The sequence below is a fragment of the Oncorhynchus mykiss genome, chromosome 14, assembly GCF_013265735.2.
Source record: "Oncorhynchus mykiss isolate Arlee chromosome 14, USDA_OmykA_1.1, whole genome shotgun sequence".
In the NCBI taxonomy this organism is placed as follows: domain Eukaryota; kingdom Metazoa; phylum Chordata; class Actinopteri; order Salmoniformes; family Salmonidae; genus Oncorhynchus; species Oncorhynchus mykiss.
This window is the reverse complement of record NC_048578.1, coordinates 12,961,568-12,981,689: the sequence shown is the minus strand read 5'-3', so window position 1 is coordinate 12,981,689 and position 20,122 is coordinate 12,961,568. Positions and strand designations below refer to the sequence as shown.

The window sequence follows — 20,122 nt, the reverse complement described above, 5'->3', positions numbered from 1 at the left end:
AGAGAGAGAGGCAGGGAGGGAGGGGGACAAGGTGACCTACGGAATGTACTAAATCATTACAGAGATAGAGGCACAGATAGGGGTGAAACGAAGAAAGAGAGGACACAGGGAATTTATGCGAAAAGTCTTATCAGCAGCATTGTGTGGTAACTAAAGGCTCTCACTCACATACTTCTAAACAAACTGATGCAAAATACACTTATCGCTGTAGCTGTCTCTCATATAGACACATGCACACAACCCAGTTCTCAGGATGCCTAAGATATGGGCTTTTATTACGGATTTCTTCACCTACGAGACGACCAAGTCGGTGGTGGTGAAGAGCAGGTCTGTTGGAATCATCAACCGCGTCGTACAACTACTCATCATCATCTACTTCCTATGGTCTGTACAACCTGTTTTTGCCTCTGTGTGTGTGTGTGATAATGTTGACCTCTCTTCTTCATCTCCTTTCCTCTCTCCAACATTCTAGAACTCTTGTTAATAATCCTCCTTCATTACCTCTCCCCCTCCACAATCTTCGCCTCCATCTATCTTTCTTTCTGTTGTCGTTTAGTTGGGTCTTTTATCACGAAAAGGCGTACCAGGTGAGAGACTCGGGCATCGAGTCTTCGGTCATGACCAAGGTGAAGGGCTTCGGTTACCATAACAACCGTGTGATGGATGTGGCGGACTATGTCGCCCCTACACAGGTCCGTGACACCCTGAGCGTGAACCTTGACCCTAATCAGAGACAACACCAACGTTATACTGCAGCGCAACCATACTTAGTTACTGTACACAACCTGTATATTGTACACTCCCCTCCGTATTTATTTGGACAGTAAAGCATAAATGATTTATTTGGCTCTATACTCATTTTGGATTTGAGATCAACTGTTTTATATGAGGCAGGAGTACAGAATGTCACCTTTTATTTGAGTGTGTTTTCATTCATATCTGTTCTACTGTTTAGAAATTAAAACACTTTATCTATCTAGTCCCTCCATTTGAAGCTGTCATAAGTATTTGGACAAGTTCACTTATAGTGTATTAAAGTAGTCAAACCTTTTTGGATTATATTTTCTCCAATAGAAATGTAATATTGTAATATTGGTCCCATGACTTGAATGGGATTTGTGCCACAAACGCTAAAACGTCAGCATGTGGAAACAGTGCCAAGGAAACTAAACCAAAGCATGAATCACTGTCATGTCTTGTCCAGAGACTGCTTACGGGTTAAGGAAACCAATGTAATTTTGTAATTTGGGTGAAGTATCCCTTTAACACATTATAAGTGAATCTTTCAAAATACTTAAAACACCTTTAAATGGGGGGGACTAGATACACAAAATGCTTTCATTTCTAAATGAAATGAAAATACCCTCAAATAAAAGGTGTCGTTCTGGACTGTTGCCTCATATAAAACATTTGATCCCAAAACCAAAATTCTGGAGTATAAAGCCAAATGAAAGGTTTTCGCTTCGCTGTCCAAATGAATAAGTCGGGGAGTGTAACTGTGCAATATACAAAATATTGATTCAACTTTTGATTAAATGATCGCAATATGTAGGCGGAGTTCACTCTGTTGAAACATACCCGAGCAGTCTTTTGATACTTGATATAAAGTGACTGAGCACTTAGTGGTGGTCATTTTAAACACTTAAAGGGAAGTGTTTTGTGTGAGGTGATGAAGGAAAAGTCCTTTGGTTGGATGGAAGTTGTGGCCGAGTGGCTCATGATACATAGCTACTATGTCAGTTTAGCATTAGCCCAACCAACTGGTTAAACAATTACAGACTCATGCATTGGTTGAGGCTTTGAGATGATTTTAGCAGTAGGCCTGATATGTTGCCTTGACGATGTTTAGGCTAAACTGTTGGTTTTGAATATGATCTGACAGGGTGCCGCAGTGTTCTGCATCATCACCAAGCTCATCATCACAGAGAACCAGTTCCAAGGATTCTGCCCGGAGGTGAGTCCAGTCCAGTATACACGTACCATGTACCTTGTTGTTGTAGCCACGGACAAGCATACCTGATTCTACTTGTCAACTCATCATCAAGCCCTTGACAAGTTGAATCAGGTGTTTTTGTCTGGGGCTACAACAAAAATGTGTGCTGTTTGGGGTACTCGAGGCCCGGAGTTGGGAAACACTGCACCTATACCATGTTTATAACAATACAGAGTACTCTACTCTATGATGTCCCGGCCATTACCACTGGCAAAAGCCAAGGCATTTCATATTGGGTGGTGACAGAGTTTCTGATCACAGGGCAATGTTACTGCCTATGTATCAGGCCTGCATCTATGTGCGTATCTGTACTGTCTGTGTTCAGAGTGAAAGCAAGTACAAGTGTGACACGGATGAAGAGTGCGACAAGTATTTGGGGAGCTCCACTGGAAACGGTGAGTCCCTCTCTTCTCTTCTCTGTCATTCCCGTGCTGGGACTCCATTGTGTTCTCTCTCTCTCTCTTTCCATTTACACCTGGTTTTCATTCCCCAATCCCACTACATGTATTTACTCCTCTGTTCCCCCTCATGTCTTTGTGTGTAATTATTTTGTGTGTTACGTGTTGTACGCACTAGTCTAATTGTTTGAAGCTTATTTGTAATTGCTCTAAATTTATGTTGTGTGAATATTGTGGGCGCTACACACTTTGCCTTGTTGGCTGGAGGAGGTTTTTGACGCAGCTGCGTCCGTCTGTTGGTTTCTCCTGCTGTAATAAAGTGTGTGCCTGTTCACAACCCTCTGCTCTCCTGCACCTGACTTCTCCACAAGTACGCACACGCCTGACACTCTCTCTATTTCTCTTTCTCCCTCCCTCTCTCTCTCTCTCTTCCCCCAGGAATAATAACTGGTGCCTGTGTGAACTCCTCTAAAGGACGACGCTGTGAGATGAAGGGTTGGTGCCTTGCAGAGGACGACAAAGTCCACATGTAAGACATTTCTCTCATTATAGAAAAACCTTTGAATGAGTATGTGTCCAAACCTGTGACTGGTACTGTATATACATTCTCTCCCTCCCCCTTTCTCAGGCAACCAATGATGGAAGTGGAAAACTTCACCATCTTCATCAAGAACAGTATCCGCTTCCCTATGTTCAACGTTACCAGGTGAGTCCCACACACCGCCCATTTCTGAGGCTGTAATGGTCAGACCTTTATGAAGTTGTGCTGGAGTACTTTCAGGAGGTCTCACCCATATCCGCGGGAAGTTGTTTTGAGTAGTGAGACTAACAATAAAATCTAAATTCCTAACGTGATGAATAGCCAGAGCATAGGACAAGATTGGTTAAAAACTTCTTAGGGCTGAGATCCCGTTAACGGGATCGATATGACAACAGCCAGTGAAAGTGCAGGGCGCCAAATTCAAAACAACAGAAATTTCATAATTAAAATTCCTCAAACATACAAGTATCTTATACTATTTTAAAGGTACTCTTCTCTTCATCAGATGACCCTCATAGAACTTCATGTTACACAATACATGTATGTTTTGTTCGATAAAGTTCATATTTATATAAACAAAATCTCAGTATACATTGGCGCGTTATGTTCAGTAGTTCTAAAAACATCCAGTGATTTTGCAGAGCCATATCATTTTACAGAAATAGTCATTATAAATGTTGATGAAAATACAAGTGTTATACATGGAAATATAGATTAACTTCTCCTTAATGCAACCACTATGTCAGATTTCAAAAAAGCTTTATGGAAAAAGCAAACCATGCAATAATCTGAGTACGGCGCTCAGAGACCCAACAAGCCAAAAAGATATCCGCCATATTGAGCAGTCAACAGAAGTCAGAAATAACATTATAAGTATTCACTTACCTTTGATGATCTTCATCAGAATGCACTCCCAGGAATCCCAGTTCCACAATAAATGTTTGATTTGTTCGATAATGTCCATCATTTATGTCCAGTTAGCTCGTTTTGTAAACAAATCCAAAGTCATGAACCACGTTCACTAGGAGCAGACGAAATGTCAAAAAGTTCTGTTACAGTCCGTAGAAACATGTCAAACGATGTATAGAATCAATCTTTAGGATGTTTTTAACATAAATCTTCAATAATGTTCCAACCGGAGAATCCCTTTGTATCTTCAATAGGGAATGAGTTGAAAATCCTCAGATTTCCCACTTCCTGGTTGTTTTTTCTCAGGTTTTTGCCTGCCATATGAGTTCTGTTATACTCACAGACATAATTCAAACAGTTTTAGAAACTTCAGAGTGTTTATATCCACATATACTAATAATATGCATATATTAGCAACTGGGACTGAGGAGCAGGCAGTTTACTCTGGGCACCTTATTCATCCAAGCTACTCAATACTGCCCCCAGCCATCAACTGCAGCCTCAGTTAATTTAGCTCATGGCTGTTTGTAAATAGCCCATTACAGTAAATAGCCCATTAACTAGTTGACAAGTTAACAAATTATATGTTGCATTCACATCTCCAACTCAACCAAAAAATGTTTGTTAAAGAATGTGATTACACCAGGTGCTCAGATGGAACTATCCATGCAGTAGCTACAGTGCATTCGGAAAGTATTCAGACCACTACGTTTTTTCCACAAATAATTACCTATCCCAGCATATTAATATAAGACAGTAACTTTAGACCAGTTGCCAACTTGCTAACAACATAAAACGTATCTTCAGACCCACTTCAATCTCCATGGGCAAACAAGCCTATATTTGATGTTACCATTTATACCACGACGGGCAGTAGTACTATAAAATGGTACCTTAACTTTAGAAGACGTATCATACGGCGTGACCTACATCACAAGGCGCAGACGGCGAGGCGTTGAGTTGAATATGATGATGATTACATCATAATCCAATGTATCTGTCAGTTGACGCTCAAAAGACAGCAAACTGAGGTGGTTCAGCCGGGCGCTTGTCATTGATGTGCGAAGATGATTTTTTAAATCCTAGTTGTTGTGGAGAAGCGTCTCTCCACACTGCATGACGTCATTGGAAGTGTGACAGAGAGTTTATATTTGGGAAAATATCATCAGGGCAGCTGTCAAGTATACTCATTATGGAGGAAAAGTCACTCTTTCCCATGTTCATTTTGCGACTGCTGAATAAAGACAGTGAATTCAGCATCCTCAATTGATATTGCGAAAGATTTTACTGCTTCAAAAAGTTCCTCTTCTGTAAGTTGGCCTTCGCACAGGTCTTTCTGTAAATGTGTTCATTTTACATTATTATTAGGAAAGACATCCTTCCAGTTTACATCATTCAGTGGAAATGGAGGAGACTGAAGAGAAAGCATATGCTTCAAATATTTTGCTTCCTCTTTCAAAATACAATTCACTTTATTTGTGTAATACATTACACTTGATGCTTCTTGAATAAGTACCTCCATTTATTTAGTTTTTCCTCTAACCTATTTTGTGCCTCTATAGTACAGTTTCCGTTACCATCTACCTGCTCTGTTACTTCCTCTATTTCCTTTATTAATCTCTTCTGACCTAAACTGCTTTTGATTTAATGATGAGTATTGTATTGAATGGCCTCTAAAAGTACATTTGAAAGTGTCCCATACAATAAGGGGATCTGCTGTACCTATGTTGTACAAATAAAGTCAATTATGAATTATTTTGTCTTAGTTAAGAACTTAAGAACAAATTGTCACCCAATAGACTTTGATTACATTTCCAATATCCCCATCCACGTGGAAATTCTGTCAGATTTATATGGAGGCCAATTAGATGGTGGTTCACTCACATTCAGTCTCGTATTAATACTTTTGAAACTTTTGATGCCAGCAAGAACGAGACCAGGAAGTAATCAAGACTGCTAGCTTGATGAAGCCTCCTCCATGTATATCTCACTGGGTCAAGGTTTTTCAACCTCCATATATCCACAAGTTCTAATGTAACCATGATCTTTGTGATCTCCTTCAGTACTTGAGGGTGATAGTTTGTAGTGTGATTTCCTTTACGATCTATTGAGGTACCTAAAACCATATTATATTCTCCCACCATAATAATAGATTATTTCATTGCTTGTGAGCTCAATAGATTATTATAGATATTTTTGAAAAAGTATGGATCATCATTATTTGGCCCATATAGATGAATTAACCAGATCTGATTTTTAGTCCAGTAGCGTATTTAAAATAATCCATCTTCCTTGTTGATCTGTTTGCACAGTTTGCACAATCGGATCAAAGTGTGTATTAATTAGTATAGTCACCCCATTTGAGTTTCTTTGCCCATGACAAAAATATATTTCTCCCTCCCAGTCCTTTTTCCACCAACCTCATCTATATTTATAGAATGAGTTTTCTTTAAACAATAGATATTATATGGAATCATTCTTAATTCATATTTAAATCAGGCTATCATTATTATTCTTTTTTTATTTTTTATTTGTTTCATCGATGTTACATGTCATATTAGTATGTTATTATTTACATTTAGTGTACAAAACATTAAGAACACCTTCCTAGTATTAAGTTGCCCTCAGAACAGACTCAATTCGTCGGGGCATGGACTACAAGGTGTCCAAAGCTTTCCACAGGAATGCTGGCCCATGTTGACTCCAATGCTTCCCACAGTTGTGTCAAGTTGGCTGGACGTCCTTTGGGTGGTGGACCATTCTTGATAAACACAGGTAATTGTTGAGCGTGAAAAACCCAGCGGCCTTGCAGTTCTTGACACACTCAAACCGGTGCGCCTGGCACCTTCTACCATACCTCGTTCAAAGGTACTGAAATCTTTGTCTTGCCCATTCATCCTCAATCCATGTCTCAATTGTCTCAAGGCCTAAAAAACATGATTTAACCTGTCTGCACCCCTTCATCTACACTGATTGAAGTGGATTTAACAGGTGACATTAATAAGGGACCATAGCCTTCACCTAGCTTCACCTGGCCAGTATATGTCATGGAAAGAGCCATTTAGTACACTCAGTGTAAGTATTGGATGTGTTTTAACCTTGAGTTGTCTATCTGTGTCATTCATTTAATAACATTTGATTTTAATACAAGCCTTGGCTGTCATCTCCTCCATGATGAGGTCATCTCTTAGTGCCCTGACCTGTTCACTCAGCACATTTGCACATTTTAGGGCTTTCCTGTCAACTCATTGCCCTCTCTTTTCTGCTGAAGGGGATTTGGCTCTATCGCTCACGTTTTTACCTTCCCTCTGTCTCACACAGAGGGAACTTCCCATCATCCCTGAATGCGACTTATATCAGGAGCTGTACGTATGACCCGGAGCACAACCTCCACTGTCCCATCTTCAAGGTGGGAGAAGTGCTGCGCTACACAGGACAGAACTTCTCCACCATCGCTCAGACAGTGAGACATATCTCCTCCCCTCTTCCACCTCTCCATCTCTCTCCCCCGAGAGTCTCCATCTTTCTTTCTTCTACTCTCTCTCTCTCTCTCTCTCTCTCTCTCTCTCTCTTTCTCTCTCTCTCTCATTATGCTTTCTTAACCTCTCTTCCTCACTTCTCCCTCTCCATTTTATATATATCCAGTCCCACATGCTTCTCCCTACATTTTCTCTTCCCTCTCCTCACTTATCCCCCCTTCTCTTCTCTTCCCTCCCTCTATCTCCCTCTATCAGGGTGGAGAGATTGCGATCAACATTGAATGGCAGTGTAATCTGGATGAGTCAGAAGAGAGATGTGAACCACACTACTCCTTTACGCGACTTGATGCTGTGTTTCAGAAGAATGGCATCGCTAAGGGATACAACTTCAGGTACTGAAACCCTTTTCAGTTTAGTGTCGTTCAAGGGAATCCCCCCTCTTTCTTCCTCCTTCTCCCTTTCTTCCGTCAGGTTGTCTTCCACCACCTTTTTCTCCTCTCCATTTTCCTTACACCCCCCCCCCCCCCCCCTCTTCCTCGTTGTAAAGCTGTGTTCATTGACACTGTCTCCTCCTCTATCTCCCTCCACAGATTTGCCAAATATTACAAAAATGAGAATGGGACGGAGTTCCGCACTCTCCACAAGGCCTACGCCATCCGCTTTGACATCCTGGTCACTGGCCTCGTGAGTGTGGATTAGGGTGTGTGTGTGTGTGTGTGTGTGTGCTTTCGTACCTGTTATCTGTGTATCACATGGGATTAATCTGTCTCTTTTCTTTCAGGCAGGGAAGTTCAACGCAGTTCCTACTCTGATCAACGTAGTGGCAGCCTTTACCTCCGTGGGATTGGTAAGGCTTCGGTACTCAGACTGTATGTTTCAAAAGGAGGCCATGCAATACGTTTAGAATGTGACCACCATTATAAGCAAGTACAGTAAGCTCCAAAAGTATTGGGGCAGGGTCAAATGTTTTGTTGTTTTGGCTCTGTAATGCAGCAGCACTTTGGATTGAAATGATACAATGACTTTGATCTTAAAGTGAATACTTTTTAACCACTTTTTTCTCCCCAATTTCATGGTATACAATTGGTAGTTACAGTCTTGTCCCATCACTGCAACTCCACATGGACTCGGGAGAGGTTGACGGTCGAGAGCCGTGCGTCATCCGAAACATGACCCAGCCAAGCCGCACTGCTTCTTGACACAATGCCCGCTTAACGTGGAAGCCAGCCGCACCAATGTGTCGGGGGAAACACAGTACACCTGGCTACCGTGTCAGCATGCATGCGCCCCGGCCCGCCACAGGAGTCGCTAGAGCGCGATGGGACAAGGAAATCTCGGCCTGACAAACCTTCTCCTAACCCAGACGACGCTGGCCCAATTGTGCGCTACCTCATGGGTAGTCATGGCCAGCTGTGACACAGCCTGGAATCGAATCCAGGTCTGTAGAGACACCTTAAAACGCCGCGACACTCGGGAGGCCCCCGCAAAAAGATTTTAATTAACCTCTACGGGATCGGTGTCCCCCCCACACGGGACGGTTGGTCTAACGTAGGCTAATGTGATTAGCATGAGGTTGTAAGTAACAAGAACATTTCCCAGGACATAGATATATCTGATATGGGCAGAAAGCTTACATTCTTGTTAATCTCACTGCACTGTCCAATTTACAGTAGCTATTACAGTGAAAGAATACCATGCTATTGTTTGAGGAGAGCGCATATTTGGGCAGTCTTGATACAACATTTTGAACAGAAATGCAATGGTTCATTGAATCAGTCTAAAATGTTGCATCTAGTGGCCAAAATCGAAATTGCGCCTAACCTGGAACAAGACACTGTGATCTTTCTCTTGCATTTCAAAGATGATGTAACAAAAAAAAAACACAAAAAAAACCTCATGTTTTTTTAAATGTATTATCTTTTACTAGATCTAATGTATTGTATTATCCTACGTTCATTTCACATTTCCACAAACTTCAAAGTGTTTCCTTTCAAATGGTATTAAGAATATGCATATCCTTGAAGTCGGAAGTTTACATTCACCTTAGCCAAATACATTTAAACTCAGTTTTTCACAATTCCTGTCATAGGCCAGTTTGGATCACCACTTTATTTTAAGAATGTGAAATGTCAGAATAATAGTAGAGAGAATGATTTATATCAGCTTTTATTTCTTCCATCACAATCCCAGTGGGTCAGAAGTTTACATACAATCAATTAATATTTGGTAGCATTGACTTTAAATTGTTTAGCTTGGGTCAAATGTTTTGGGTAGCCTTCCACAAGCTTCCCACAATAAATTGGGTGAATTTTGGCCCATTCCTCCTGACAGAGCTGGTGTAATTGAGTCAGGTTTGTAGGCCTCCTTGCTCGCACATGCTTTTTCAGTTCTGCCCACAAATATTCCATAGGATTGATGTCAGGGCTTAATGATGGCCACTCCAGTACCTTGACTTAGTTGTCCTTAAGCCATTTTGTCACAACTTTGGAAGTATGCTTGGGGTCATTATCCATTTGGAAGACCCATTTGCAACCAAGCTTTAACTTCCTGACTGATGTCTTGAGATGTTGCTTCAATATATCCACATACTTTTCCTTCCATGATGCTATCTATTTTGTGAAGTGCACCAGTCCCTCCTGCAGCAAAGCACCCCCACAACATGATGCTGCCACCCCCGTGCTTCACGGTTAGGATTGTGTTTTTCGGCTTGCCCATCCTTCAGCTACAGTACCCTTAGCCCCTCCCATCTATCTCTGAAGACCACCCAGTTTTGATTTCTAGCTGACATATATTTTTAAACTATGCTGTAATGTTTCACAAAAGTGTCTGAACCTTTCTATTCTCATAGTTTCTACCAATTGTAAATTAAAGATAAAATGTTTTGCTAATATTATTGATCAATTGACTATGACTTTTGAAATCACCCAGCAGTGCTATTTGCAGAGTTAGCTCAAGGTAAATGTTGTCATTCTTAAGCCGTTCCTGAACCTGCAACCAAAAACAAGCTACTGTACATAATATGGGCATAACCAAGACTATGGGCTGTACCAAAACAAGTGAGCTAATGATTCTGTCTCTTTGCAGCAAAATCTGCAGAGCTGGGATGGTTGTTTCCCTCATAGATATAACATCATTTTGGTTACAATAAAAAAAAACATTTTATCATTTCAATTGAAAAAGTTTTGAATCTGGCATTGTTTTGTGTATCAGTTCATAAACCATGTGCCATGGAATCAATTAATCGAAAATCTCTTCCCAAATATTTTGCAACCTGTATGGCACAGCTGTAATTTTTTGGTTTTTAAATTAAACTAGTATACTTAAAAAAAAATATATATATATCACAATTTTCTTTAACCAATTTTGGTCTTTAATGCAGGTTCCTTACCTTGTCCCCCTTCCGCTTGCCTCTTCAATTTTTCTGTTAATGCTGCAATTAGTTGGTTATAATTTTGAATAGAGCAGACATTTCTATATATTTTGTTAGCTGCATGTGCGACATAAATAGCAACCAATTTTCTTTTCCATCTATTTTAGGGTACCAAAGATATTGGGACAAATTTGCTTATAAGTGTATTAAAGTAGTCAAAAGTTTAGTATCTGGTCCCATCTGTAACTTTCTCTCTCATAATTATTCACGATTCAGTCAGGAATATCCATAATCATAGTAGCATCCACATTATTGTAGAATTGTTTAGAAACATATTATATTCTTATTTACAGTAAAAGTGACTCCAAAATGACACAATACATTATTTCCCATGAATTTCTATTGGGCACAAAATAATCTGAAACACAACAAAAACAAACGCATCCAACAAGTTTGTAGAGTCAGAAACTTGATGTAGTAATTGAGTGCTAGGAATATGGGACCAAATACTAAACTATTGACTACTTTAATACACATAAGTGAATTTGGCCTAATTCTTTTGGTCCGCATAAAATGTGGGGACTATACACAAAAAAATGCTGTAATTTTTAAAGGGTCCACTTGATATGGATGAAAATACCCTCAAATTCAAGCTGACAGTCTGCACCATTTTCCTCATATTCATTGTGTTATTTCAAAGTGCTGGAGTACAGAGCCAAAACAACAACAAAATGTGTCACTGTCCCAATATTTTTGGAGCTCACTGTATTTCCCGATTCGTTAAGTCAACTTGTATAACTCTTCGTTCTGACTGGCTGCAGGGTACGGTCCTCTGTGACATCATTCTTCTGAACTTCCTGAAGGGGGCAGACCAATACAAAGCCAAGAAATTTGAGGAGGTACTTTTTTAATTACTCAGATAAAAGTATAATGTTTTGTGTTATGTATCGTTTGTGTGAGGGAGAGAGAGGTGAAGAGCATCTGTCTTATTCTCTCTTTCTCTCTACTCCATCTTCTCTCCCTCTCTTCTCTCCCTCTGTTCCTCTACCCCATCTTCTCTCCCTCTCTTCCTCTCCCTCTGTTCCTCTACCCCATCTTCTCTCCCTCTCTTCCTCTCCCTCTGTTCCTCTCCCTAGGTCTCTGAGTCACAGATACAGATATTACTCTCTCGAGAAGGTTGCAGCCAGCTCTCAATCCAACCAGAGGAGAAGATTTCAGACGACTCGGGAACTGTCTCCCTCTGCCTGGACCAGCAGCTTTGAGTGGTTTGAGGCAGGGTTTGTTAGAAGTTAATAGGGATTGATTTGTATTTCTCTTCTTTTTTCCCCCTAGTAGTATAGAATTAGGCAAACCATGATTGATGGCACACTCCAGCACAGTAGGTGGAGGCGTGCACCTTAACATTTTGTTTGAGGACTGCCATTATACCAAAGAAGAAGGAGGAGAAGAAGAAGAAGAAGAAGAAGCTTTGAGTGACAGTCCACATCAACCCAACGGCAGAGTGGAAGATCCTGCCACACTTCCTTAGTTCATCAGCAGCTGTTGATATGTTCCATGTTCATGTGGATGAAGCAGTGGTGATTTTAGCATGTAAATCTTGGTGGGGCAAACTCCCCAAATTGTTTTTAGATGCATGCCAGCAAAGACACTACACAACACAACACTAAACAATACATGAATTACACTATAACGGCGATAAGCAGTGCCCACAAACTGTTAGGGCCTACATAAAGCTGTCCCAACAGCAGAGCTTTCTTTTCAGCACAATGGAGTGAATCCTTACCACCGCTACACCTGGCTATCAGCGGAGCCTTGTCTGTCAACGAAACAATTAATTCAGCCTTGTTTACTGCCTTTTTAAAAAACATAGCTGATAAAACAAATGTGGTTTCTACTGGCAATTAAGACGTCCAAACTATGGCATACGGGAACGGCGAGCAGATAATAGGCATTCCGTAATTTCGATTAAGACATTAATGAGCGAGCGGCGACGGATGTAGTCAATATAACTATGTGTTCAGCACTTTTGAAATGTACAGGGGCAGAATGCAGAAGATGGGCTGCTCTTACAGTATTTTCCCTGTACACCAAGTCAGAACTGTAGGATAAATGAAGGGGGCATATAAGCAGACAATGAAACCTCTTACAATATTAGATGATGACATTTCTCAAAAACAGGTTATAGGCTACATGTGCAGCACCACTGAAACAGAACAGTAACGTTAGGTGAAATTAGAGGTGAAAATAGACCAAATTATTAGGGTGATGAACATGGGCTACTAACAGCTTACGACATAACATACACTTAGTATTACTTCCTTAGCTATAGTATACATAGCTCCCTTGCATATTACATCATTTATGCAGCAGCATACAAGGCATTTTTGGACTCACCTTGGCTTGTGATGTGCTCACTTAAACATGAAGGTGGCATGGCGTTTTTGTCATCAAACTTTGTCATCAAATAATTTCTCTTCATTATTTATCTTTATATGACAAGGATTAAAAAGGATTTTGCCAGTAGATTGCTGACTTGATTCGTGATGATTAATGCCAGCTAAGACATTGAAAGTAAGCTGTTGACATGATCAGTCTAATCATAGCTACTGTACATATAACGTGATTTGACGTCATTTTTTTTTTTTTGCCAATGACCTTGAGCCTTCTTGGAAGGGCACTGGTAATATAACTCTATGGCAGGACCCAAAGGGCTGACATTTTGGATGTCTACCCTTACTAAGGACATAAACTTGGCCTGTGACGTAGTGTCCCCATGAGTGACAGAACACTGCTCCTATTTCAGCTGGCTCGCCTCACCACCACAGAAAGCACTGAGCTAGGCTGAAACAGCTGCATGTTGGAGCTGCCTTACTCAAGAACACAACAAAGAGACCATGTGTGTATGCGACTTTATTAACTCAATGATATTTATATATATATATTTTTACATAGTTTGCAAACTGATATGTGACACATATTAATGCCAAAATAACATGCAAAATGGCAAGCCCCACCAATTTAAAACAAATATACATGTTTTATTTATTTATTGCTAAAAATGTGAGGCTCAAAACAGATGGGGCTCCGCCCCACTTGCCCTGAATGACGTAACAATTGAATCTGAGTAACTTTTAAAATGTGTTTTTAAAATGTGTTCCGATCTTTGGGGGCAAACTATCTCTGTACAGTGGGATGAATACATTAGTAAAAACAAACTGTTACTCTCAATATTGTAGCTGTTCCACAGTCTGCCGCCACATAAAAGCTTTGCCCTGGTCTCATTACCTTTGTACATAGTCTGTATACTTCATATGTTACAGTTATCCGGCCTCATCCCTTTCTCCATCTCTGTCTTGCTCCATTTGTGATGTACTATAACAATGGGGGTATGAGAAAAGATGTCGTGGTCCTATATTGATCTTGGAACCTGGTGGAAAGCAAAGGTAACCAGGAATTATACAATTATCGGACTTGACTGAGTCGTGCCTGCTGTATTGTGTTTTTCTGCAATACACACCCAATATGCACGGACACATTCACACACACTCAACCTGGGCACTCCTCCTCTCACCAAGGACCCATCACAACACTAATAGATCAGCAAAATAGCTTCTTAATGGCCTTACACCACTGTTAATTAATAAGGACTGATGAGGAGCGAGGGAGAGAGAGAGAAACGGTCCGTTATAACTATTGTCTCCTGACATTCCATGCTAATGGACTTAGAACACTTTCATACGTAAACATAGCGATCATGTAATGATGACATGAGTTTATTTTTGTGTGTTGGCTTGTAGAATGATCAAAGTAATCTCGTTTCCTTTCCTCTTCCCTTCCCCATGGAAAGCATTAATAACTCAGTATCAAACATTTGAGTTGAATGAAAAAAAGATGCAAAAGTAATTACAAAGTATTTTTACTATCTTGCCAAGTCTCTCTTGCAAAGGAGATTCTCAAGGTCATTTCTAGGTTAAATAAGGGTAGACAAGGATGAGCCTGTTATTGTTCAGTGTCTGTGTTTCTTCCTTGTCTTCCTCCTCAGAGCTAATATCCAGGCGGGGAGAGCAGCAGCGGGCTGTGGCATCATCGGCACAACTTGAACTTCCTCCATCACTGCATTCTCCTCTAGCGTGGAGTCCTCCTCTGTTCCACAATCCTCCTCTGAATCAGGATACTGCTGGATCAGGAGGCTGGGCGGCATGGTAACTACCTCCTCAGAGAACCGCACGTGACGAGATTTTGACATCCGCCTCTGAGAGCCAGAGAGAGAGAGAGAGAAAGAGAGAGAGAGAGGGAGAGGGAGAGGGAGAGGGAGAGAGAGAGAGAGAGAGAGAGAGAGAGGGAGAGGGAGAGAGAGAGAAAAGGATTGGGTGAATGCCCCAAATTATTTTTCAATTTACAGTTGTCCAAATGCTGACAGTGTGGCACAGACAAATGAGAGTGAAATCTGTACAAACCTTTTTGGTCACTGTTTCCATTGATAGTGAGGACTCTGAATCTTGAAACACTGAGTGTCGCAGTATACTTTGGGTGACAAGGGGATGTGAGGTGGAGGAGGAAGAGGGGGAGGATGGAGGGAGAGGGGAAAGGGAGGATTTCAGGGGGTGGACAGGCATCATGAAGTTGTCCCCCTCTTCCCTCTCTTCCTCATCAGATGGGACTGAGTTCTCTTGTAATCTCTCTCCCCCCTCTCCTTCTAAACATTCTCTCTCTTCTTTCCTCTCCTGTGACCGGTGCTCTCTTTTTCTGTTCATGTGGACCCTGCTCTTCAGGGCAGAGCTGTCCAAGACCTCCACTGGCTGTGGAACAACAATGTACACTATTATCAACTTTAATCCTTAAGAGTCTATTATTGACGCACACATGCATCAATCTATGTGAAGTAATTTAAAAATATCCCCATCAAAATCTGTCAGTTTAAGACAGAGAGATGTTTCTTTTTGCGTGGACTGCGTGAATCCACCTCATCCGCCTATGTTGACCTTCTGCATCTGCGGTGGAAGGTGGCCAAACTACAGCAGTGTTTGTCAGACCCGAAAATTGGTCTTTCACTAAAATATCTGTAGCATCTGGTTTGGCCCCACTGGACTCATCTGAAGTCACTACCTCCGATGTGCCAACTTCTGTCTGTTGTGTCTGAACCGTTTGGGCTACACTCTATGGAAAGATAAGATTCTCACTAACACGTTGGTGTTCTCCGTTTTGTTCTACAACCCCCACAAGTGTCACGGGACTCGTCTGAAGACAACCCAGCACCGCTTTAAACAATCAATATAAGTATGGAGGTAGTTTTGTGCCAACAAAAAAAGGTGTTAAGTATGTTTCCAAAATCTTTTTTATAATATATTTTATCTCCTAGATATACGACAGACACTTCAAAAATGATTCCTTATGATTTATTTTTTGTCTGTCTGTTTAGCCATTTATGAATGTTATTCAATGTGTTTCTATGGGCTATAGTACAGTAGTAAAGGACAAATTCAATATGTTATCAAAATAAATGTATATATATTTTTTATACCTACAGGGTCTTAAAATTCCAAATGAAATAGCTAAATGATCCATGGTATGACCATCTTGAAACAATTCCATGTTATCTTAGTAGAAGCCCCCCCCCCCCCCAAGGCATAGACTTTTAGTTCATCAGGATTAGTTCATTTAGGGTTACATAAAAGGTTAGTGATAGTGTTTAAATTAAGGCCTATAGGGGCGATTTCCTGGTCACAGGTTAAACCTAGTCCTGGACTACACTGCAAACTCAATGGAGAATTACTTTTTAGTCCAGGTTAGGCTTAACCTGCGTACAGGAAACTTCACAATAAGGTTTGAGTGAAATCTTACCTTAATGAAGGAGAACTCTAACACAGGTATATGATTTGGCCTCACTTCATCAGAACTGGTTTGTGATAGGACATGACCGTATTCCTTTGGTGCCGATTGGATGAGTTCACATTTACTGTTCTGTTCTTGGACAGGGCTTTGTTCTGTGATATTCATATTGACAGATGAAGAAACATCAGCGCTTCTATCATAACTTTGGTCCAATTCACTTTGTCTGAAGTCCCACTGACTGTTCACATTTCCTGATTGGCTGACTCTGTCCAAGGTCATAGTTGATCGGCCGCTCTCATGATCTTGTGACCGTCTCTGGCTGGTCTCTAATTGATTGGTGACCTCTTCAGCTGGTGTTTGATTGGCTAAGGTGTCTACTTGTGATGGATTTAGAAACCTGGCCCACTCCTGCCCTGTGAGGATCTCCTCCAACAAGCTAAAGGACCCAAGGCCGAACTCAAAGGAACTTGGGGATCTGTCATGACAAATAAGGAATACTAGATTAGATATATCAAACATGTACATACAGTATATAACTATCTAACAAAGCACCACTGTCTTACTCAATACTCACTAAAACAGGAACTGAGAACTTCCTGTGTGTGAGTGAGAGAGAGAGCGCGAGCGAGTGAGAGCACGATAACAAGCAGGTAATTGACAGTAAATGTCAGTAACTAGGGTGTGTCCGACACCTCACAGCTGTCAGTGCCCAGTATCACCCTGACTAATGTCTCAGCTATGACAACGTCCCTTTGCATATACCAATATTACACAGAACTTACTCAGATGTGAAAGCAAGGTGTTATTCCTAGTTAGATCGCATAGTCAGAAGAATCTCCTAGCCCTGTATTTGTATTTACTAAGGATCACTTCATGTGTACGTGTGTGTAGAGTGTGTGTCTTATCATGTGTATGTGTGCCTGTACATGTGTGTAGTGTGTGTCTTATCATGTGTATCTGTGAATGTACGTGTGTGTAGAGTGTGTCTTATCATGTGTCTGTGTGTCTGTAACTGTACGTGTATGTAGAGTGTGTGTCGTATCATGTTTCTGTGTGTCTGTAACTGTACGTGTGTATAGAGTGTGTGTCGTATGTGTACCTGTACGTGTGTGTAGAGTGTGTGTCTTATCATGTTTCTGTGTGTCTGTGCCTGTACGAGTGTCTCTTCACAGTCCCTGCTGTTCTATTGTGTATAATTAAGACAAAAAGGTTTTCATGACCTACTGACCTGACTAGGAAATACTCCATGCCGTATCTATAGGCAAAGTGGTACACATATTACATTTGAACCAATGCAAATCACAAGACAGTAGTTAAAATCTACTTCATTGGGAAATGAGTTAGCCATATGCACAGACGCTGAACAACCACAAATATATCAGTTAAGCAAACCGTGGCTGCTAACACATACAGTACCAACGCTGATCTGCTACACTGACAGCTGTTTGATTGTCTGTCTGTTTTGAACTGACCTGAACTGACCCGCTGTACCGCTGTCTTCTGACAGAGTGGGAGGGGCTTCCCCCTGGCCCTCTCTGATTGGTGACTGAGTGGTCGTATAGCCTTCTTTATTGGACATCTTAGTGACGTTATCATCTCTGGTTAACAGCTGAAACTGTTGAATGAAAAATATATTGAATGTTCGAGTGTAACGCTAGACAGTTAGCTAACAAAGGTTAGCAAATATGTTACTTGTATTTGCTAATGAAACAGTCTGCATCATCAAATAAATAAAATGAGTCAAAGTCAACTCTACTGTACTTACTTTAACTTGTTTTGCATCTTTCTTTCCTTCTCTCACTCCATCCTCCGCTTTCCTTTTCTTCCCTAAACTCTCCTGCCTGTCCCTCCATTTCTCCTTTATCCTCTGTGTCAATCTCTTCATCGACTTAGTTGACGAGGTGTTTTCTGCTACACTTTGACCAGGTGACTTAATCTTCATGACATCTCCATGTCCCGGAACCTCCGACCCCCCATAGCCCAAAGTCCGCCACCTCTCCATTTGAGTCCCCATGTCAAATGGAATAAAGTCAGAGTTTGACGCCATTAGAACCGACCGGTCATGGTTCTGAGCACCCTTGGTCTTGGAGCTTAGAGATGAGTTACTGAGAGGTGATGCGTCAATGTGGCCCTCGTTCCCGGTTTGAGTTCCTGTGAAGGTCATCACTGTTGGCAGAGCCCCCACTGACCCCCCTGGGTCACCTCTTACACTGCCAGCATCCTGTAAGGGGGCGAGGACAGGGGCACCCTGAGCAGCCGAAGGGGATGACACCATCTGTCCCCTGTCCAACTTGGGGAGACTGCCAGTGGGTTGCTTCCTCCCTTCCTCCCCTTTCCCTTTCCAAATGGATCCCCCAAAATTACAGTCCCTCACAGGTATCCCAAACTCCTCCCTGGAGTCCAACCTCCACATCTCACTTTTCCTGGCCTTCTCACATCCCCCTTTTCCCTCAGCTGCTTTGACATCATCAGCCGGAGACAGTCCCAGAGCCCCATTGCCAATGGCGTTAGCCCAAGGTCTCCCCCCATCCTCCCCCTGGCCCTGGGCAGCTGTGGTGGGGCCGTGGGGGGCCTGGTCCTGCCTGCCGTGCTGGGTCTCTGAGCCAGGCTGGAGCCTCAGTCTCTGGAGCATGGACTGAAGCAGAGTCTGGGTGTCAACGGAGGGGCTTGGCTGAGACATTCAGGACAGAGAGCACTCTTACATCAGACCCCCTGGGTTAGACCAATGATGGTATATACAAACAAACATACAGTACATACATATGATATGCTGTATATGGATTATGGATTAGACAGACCAGTGGCTATTGAGATTGAGTTACAGAAAACAATCTGGAATATTCCTTGTGTTTGTCCTCAGTCTTAGTTCAGTTTCAGGCGTGTGCCCTGGCGTCTCTTGTCTTGTTAGGAAGCATGTTAGGATTGTTCTCTTTATCATTCCAGTTGTTCTCCATTGTCATACTTCACCAGTTTTTCCAGATGGATTGTTGACATATTCTTTCCCCTTATTTCCTCTGTCTGTTGCATGGTCACTCCAGTCCTCCTTGGGTTGTCAGAAAAGTTGCGACATCGCTCTGTAGACTCAGCGGTGTCAAAAAAACAGCAACGCTAAAACCCGCTCAAACTCTTCTGTCTCTTACACTCACTCTCTCTCTCTCTCTCTTCCTTTTCCTCTATCAAATTCTCTCACTCTCCTGTTTGTTTCTCTCTATCTCTAGAAGTCACGCGTGTCTATTTTTCGTGGTGGAGAAGTTGCCCTTCTTTCGATCATGTCATCACTAGGAGGAGAAGCATGGGAATGACATTCAACAGGCCTTACAGACAGATAAATGCACCCAGACCAGTGAGGCTGGTCTAACTACTCTATAGCACTTTCCTCCACAAGTGACAGTGACTCAATCTCGCTCGCTTTTGTCTATCTTTCTTTCTCTTTCTCTCTCTCATTCTGTCTCTCTGTCACATGTGTACACTGGCACATGCCCTCTTTCTCTGAACAGTGTGGTCAGGAGGTTTTTTGGGGGGCATTTTTGTCTCAGCAAAAGGAGCTGGCCTCAAATCAGGAAAGACATTGCTTCTACTGTTCCACATGAAGATATATCT

The 20,122-nt window shown here is 41.7% G+C and overlaps 2 protein-coding genes across 3 annotated transcripts; one reads left to right on the top strand and one right to left on the bottom strand.

Annotated features, from left to right (window-relative positions):
* Positions 1-12,892, top strand: p2rx3a (purinergic receptor P2X, ligand-gated ion channel, 3a). The gene is made up of 12 exons (XM_036942966.1): positions 1-384; positions 557-692; positions 1,883-1,954; positions 2,319-2,388; positions 2,830-2,920; positions 3,020-3,097; positions 7,163-7,304; positions 7,576-7,712; positions 7,911-8,004; positions 8,102-8,167; positions 11,512-11,589; positions 11,827-12,892. The coding sequence occupies exons 1-12, from the start codon at positions 254-256 to the stop codon at positions 11,950-11,952; spliced, it is 1,221 nt and encodes a 406-aa protein (XP_036798861.1). The 5' UTR covers positions 1-253; the 3' UTR covers positions 11,953-12,892.
* Positions 12,893-13,588: 696 nt separating this feature from the next.
* zgc:113229 (uncharacterized protein LOC550612 homolog) lies at positions 13,589-20,018 on the bottom strand. Of its 2 annotated transcripts, XM_036942965.1 has the most exons (6): positions 18,288-20,018; positions 17,995-18,137; positions 16,532-16,997; positions 15,148-15,489; positions 14,700-14,942; positions 13,589-14,574 (listed from the first exon to the last, which is right to left on the bottom strand). In XM_036942965.1, exons 1-6 carry the CDS (start codon positions 19,200-19,202, stop codon positions 14,554-14,556), a joined length of 2,130 nt encoding a protein of 709 aa, XP_036798860.1. In that variant the 5' UTR covers positions 19,203-20,018; the 3' UTR covers positions 13,589-14,553. The 2 variants fall into 2 exon arrangements, with proteins under 2 accessions (XP_036798860.1, XP_021416926.2); XM_021561251.2 differs by having other exon boundaries at positions 13,589-14,942.
* Positions 20,019-20,122: the final 104 nt, after the last annotated feature.